Genomic DNA, 5372 nt, shown 5'->3' on the forward strand with positions numbered 1-5372 from the left:
AAGCAAAATTTAACTATTCAATCGTATTTAGAACATTCTATTTATTACTTTCATGTGTTAGTCAAAATACCTTTATTTTCTTCATGAACTGTGTGCCGCTGATTTTCACTGTCCCAAATATAAAATCTTATATGCCATATTAAATATGATAAAACATTATAAGATAGTAAATAAATTATGCCAAAACATATCTGTACGGTTAGATTTACCGTTTGGTGGCTACATCTATACAAACAAGAGTCTGTTCCACTATATGATATCGTATAAATATTTAGCAAAAACAAGGCTTTGGATTACGTGATTATGATCGTGACTTGCTTATAGTTTTTTAAGATCTTCAAACATCAACCTTCTACAATGTGGCAAAACTTCTTAACTTAAAAAATCATACCTTTTGGCCTTTCAAAAAAAAATCATACTTTTTGGCATCTAAAAGAGATTATTTAAGGCACAATTGGTATCAAACAAACTCTATAGAATACATCTATAAGGTCTGATTAAGAAATATAATTTCCACCCATAATTTCTATTAGGTGGATGCAGGTGCACCTAAAACACTATATATATATATATATATATATATATATAATCACTATAATCTGAGAACTAATGTGTAAAACGATGATTTTCATAGATTTTTTTCTTCTCTTGAATCTAACCACAGATGTGATCTGCATGCTTGGTTTTATAAGAACCTGCATCCCATTTTGAAGCATAAATGATATTTTTTAAGGCTTTAAAATCAATGATTTGTAATCTTCATAAATATTCAAGCATTCAAAAATCAGATTTTTCATGAAAAATACAAGATCCAACGGTTGATTCCTAGCAAATTCATCATGGCAAGCACATCCACATGGTTGGATTTGCAAAAAAAGTGTTGAAAATGCCTATATTGCTTGTTCTCATATATATATATATATATATATATATATATATATATAGAGAGAGAGAGAGAGAGAGAGAGATTTTGGAGCCTTTTATCAATGATGCAATCTTTTAAAAAAAGGGAGAGAGGATGGGGTTTCATTACTTACTATAAATACACAATAAAAGTGCAGCTAAGAAAAGAAGAGGAGGGATTCCCGACTTTCACAAATTTGACCTCCCCCCGCGTCCGCGGACGATAAGGCCCGGCCACCCCGTCCGCAATAAGAGGTCACACCACACGTTCACACAAGCCCGACGTGACGCCACCACCCACCTGTGACTTCTAGAAGGACAGGACACATCCCCTCCTCTCATTTCTCACTCCTCAACCATCCGTCGTCATCCCTTTGTCTCTCCCCTACCCTCAAAAAGCAAAGCCCTCCCTCCACCACCCACCCCTCCACCTCCTCCCTCCTCCGCCTCATCCCCTAAACAATGTCCAACCAGCTTGACCTGAATCAGCTGGTTGCTCACAAGGTCTTAGGCCGAGGAGCCTTGGGCACCGTTTTTCTGGTAACCCACAACCCATCGTCTTCTTCTTTCGCCCTCAAGATCGTGGACAAGGCCGCCTTCGAGGGCAAGTTCGACGCGGCCCGCCGCGCCCGGTGGGAAGTGGACGTCCTCTCCCGCCTGGACCACCCATTCCTCCCGTCCCTCCTCGCCACCCTCGACGACTACGGCGACGGCCTCTCCGGCTGGGCCATCCCCTTCTGCCCCGGAGGAGACCTCAACGTCCTCCGCCAGCGCCAGTCGGAGCGCGTCTTCTCCCCCTGCGTCATCCGCTTCTACGTCGCCGAGCTCGTCCTCGCCCTCGAGTACCTGCACGACCGCCGCATCGTCTACCGCGACCTGAAGCCCGAGAACGTCCTCATCCAGGAGTCCGGCCACCTGATGCTCACCGACTTCGACCTCTCCAAGGTGCTGGCGCCGGCCCCCGGCGACGTCACCCAGGAGATGCGGGAAAGGAACGGCGATAAGAAAGCTCGTAACGACGACGATCCTCAAGATAAGAGAAAGAGGAGGGGCCACTACCGGAGCCTCACAAGGTTGGTTGCAGCGGCCTCGGCGAAGGTGGCGCCGGCCGTGAGCGCTGCGGCGAGGAGGCGGAGCGCGGTGCTGCCGAGGACGGCCTCCCTCGCTGGCGGGGTCGAGCGCACCAACTCCTTCGTGGGCACGGAGGAGTACGTCGCACCCGAGGTCGTTAGGGGACAGGGCCACGCGTTCGCCGTCGACTGGTGGGCGCTCGGCGTCCTCGCCTACGAGATGATGTACGGCCGAACGCCGTTCCGGGGATCGAACCGGAAGGAGACGTTCCTCAACGTGCTGACTCGGAGTCCCACCTTTGTCGGTCCCCCCACCTGGTCGACCGCCCCGCTCCGGGACCTCATTTCCCGTCTGCTCGAGAAGGACCCCGACCGGCGGCTCGGGTCCAGAGGCGCGGTCGAGATCAAGCAGCACCCGTTCTTCGGAGGGCTTGACTGGGACGTGATCGCCGACATCTCGAGGCCGCCGTTCATCGTCGATCGGGGCTCAGACCCGGGCGGGTCTGTCGACATCCGGGAGTTCTTTCGAAAAAACGGCACGTCGGCGACCATCACACCGTCGGCGTCGGCACGGGAGCCCAGCTTGTCGGAATTCTGACCGGGTCAAACCGATACCGAAATGGTGTGTACATAAAAAACGCTTCGAGACAGTTGGGGCCGGGCCGTATCGGAGATGAGAGTCCCTTGTATAATTAGGAAGAGATTTTCCTTGTTTTTTTTTTTTTAACTCAATATTTTGTAGCCCAAGGAAGCTTCTTTTACCAGGTAGAGATCTGCAGCACTGCTTATTCTCGAAATGATTTCCATGTCCTTAATTGTTACTGAGTGACCAACATGTTCTTTTGTCCTCAAAAGAAATGGGCTCCATGCATGCTGCTCTCATATTGAAATTTGAATGTGAGGCCAGAGTGAGCACACCTACTCTTAACCATCCATCCTGAACATCAATGGTTTAGATTGGTCCTCAAGCCCACATTTAGTACAAAATCATAGGCCCACTATGTGATCAAATCATGTTCAAGATCCGATGGTCATCCAAATCATGGACCCATACAAGTTAGATTAAAACAACCAAAGATCATGATTGTGGACCAATCACATACTTTGCCCAATCAAGAAACTAGACCTTACCGGGCCACATTGTGGGCCCATCCTATGGTTTACTAGGCCAGGGTTCGGGAATGGGCTGAGCCTAGGTCAAACCCAGCTGCCAAAATGACAGGCTGGGCCAGTGGCCTGACACCACCCAGGCTAAATGAGTCGGGCAGCCCAACCCAAATTGAATGAACGGATTCGACACTGTTTGGACCTGGCCTTCATGGTTCAGACATATCCAGGATTTTCTTGCAAAAGGCTTGAACAGCCTATTGAAGTGTTGACAAGCAACAGACTAGTAAGAGTCTGGTCTCAACTTGATCCTAAACCCAGTCCAGTGCGAGTCAGAGCTCAAAAATTGGGCTGTGCCATCCGTGACCAACATGTCGCCCAGCCCAAACTATGTCTCGCAATACCAGGCCTTAGCCAGTGTCAACTAGGACCTGACCATCCAAAGCTGGGAGTCTTGCTGCTCATTGGTAGGGATGGCAGTGGACTGGGGCAGATGTGGGGGACAAAGTCTTAACCCCCGCCCTGTCTCAAAATTATACCCTCCATCCCCGCCTTCATCCTTGCACGTACGGGTTTTGATTTTAACCTCCATCCTCACCTTCATCACCCCTTCATGTCCTCCAACCCCGGTCCAAACGGGGAGAGGAGAGGCGGGGTGAGGCCCCATTCCACTACAAGAAAATATGTTGTTAGCGACGGACGTTAGCGACAGAATCTTTCCGTCGCTAGTTAGCGACGGAATATAGCCCGTCGCCCAATTCGTTGCTACTTAGCGACGGATTTTGCGACATAATGGTTTGTCGTTACGGTCGCACCATTTGCCGACGACGTTGGCGACCGAATCTAGTTCGTCGCTACTTAGTGACGGACGTGGTGACGGAATATAGTCTGTCGCTCGTTCCGTAAATTTGATTTGCGTTGGCGTAGCGACGGAATTCATTCGTCGCTAAGTTGTCGCTAATTTTTGAATAACCCTAATCCCAGACAGCTTTTCCTTTTCTTCTTTCGCTGCTCCCGTCGTTCGCCGGTCTCACTCCCGTCGTTCGCCGGTCTCACCGTTCGCCGGTCCCAACCCCCGGCGACAGGTAAAGAAAGGCGCCACCCCCACCCCGCGTTTTCAGGCAGAGGGCAACCCCCTGCCGAAAAACGCATGGGGTTAACCCCCTACGTTTTCTGGCAATGGGTCGAGGGGGGTAACCCTGTGCCTTCCCGGTAAAGGGTTTAACCCCTGCCTTTCCGATAGGGGGTTTAACCCCTGCCTTTCCGACAGGGGGTCGACCCCAGCAGGGGGTCGACCCCGGCAGGGGGTCGACCCTCTGCCTGATCAAGCAGGGGGGCGACCCCCTGCTGTTCCGGCAGGGGGTCGACTCACTGGCGGAAAGGCTGGGGGTCGACCCCCTGCTCGAACAGGGGGTCAGTTAACCCCCTATGTTCCATAAGGGGGTTAACCCCCTATGTTTCGTAAGAGGGTTAACCCCCTATGTTCCGTAAGGGGGTCGACCCCCTGCCGGAACAGTAGGGGAGTCGACCCCTTGCCGGAACAGCCTCTTTTTTTCCGTGATGACTTCATTTTAAAACTGTGTTTTTTTTAGCAGATTTTTCAACGGAACCAGCTCAGCCACATGTGGTAAGTAATTGACAAAAACAATGCAAATCGGGTAAATACCCATGGTAAGTAAGTGATATAAGCATATCACATGTTATTTAATTTATTAGATGTAACACTTTATTGTTCACACACTCACTTAGTTGTTGATATTTAGGGTTGCTTTGTTGGAGTTCGGAGATCATGTTGAGCATGATTTTAATGTATGAATATTGAAGTGTTCTTATTTTTTTAGTACGGAGTTCATGCTAAGCATGGTAGTAGTTAGTGAGATATTGAAGTGTGTTTGTTGCAGGTACATGTTTGTCATTTATTTGATATGAATGATTACGATGTATTGCAATGTTTGATGTAATTGTATACATGCTTGCATGTAGTTACTTTCAATTTGATTATGACTTCCATGTGAAATTGTATAATGAATGCATGTTTTAAATGATTGTATCGTATCATTAATAGTTTGCACATAAAAATATTAAGTTATCAATGCATGCATCAAAATTCTTGTTATTACATGACATCATATATTGCATGATAAATTTGATATTTTCTTCATCGTAGCATTCTGATTGTTCTCTTTTAATTTGTTAGGCTATTATTCGTAACATCATAAGAAAATGACTGCAAACTGTGAATGGATGTACCGTAGGATAGTGGACAATGAGTTATCGCATGAATATATGGAT

The 5372-nt window shown here is 47.8% G+C and overlaps 1 protein-coding gene across 1 annotated transcript; it reads left to right on the top strand.

Annotated features, from left to right (window-relative positions):
* Positions 1-1330: 1330 nt before the first annotated feature.
* On the top strand, positions 1331-2941 carry UCNL (AGC (cAMP-dependent, cGMP-dependent and protein kinase C) kinase family protein). Its single transcript, XM_090015792.1, has one exon. It carries the CDS (start codon positions 1366-1368, stop codon positions 2569-2571), a length of 1206 nt encoding a protein of 401 aa, XP_089871918.1. The 5' UTR covers positions 1331-1365; the 3' UTR covers positions 2572-2941.
* Positions 2942-5372: the final 2431 nt, after the last annotated feature.

This window comes from Nuphar pumila, chromosome 8 (assembly GCF_984573655.1).
Source record: "Nuphar pumila chromosome 8, dmNupPumi1.hap1.1, whole genome shotgun sequence".
NCBI classification, from domain to species: Eukaryota; Viridiplantae; Streptophyta; class Magnoliopsida; order Nymphaeales; family Nymphaeaceae; genus Nuphar; species Nuphar pumila.

Excerpts from the sequence above, each read along its gene's own strand:
- UCNL (XM_090015792.1), top strand. The coding sequence starts at position 1,366 with ATGTCCAACCAGCTTGACCTGAATCAGCTGGTTGCTCACAAGGTCTTA.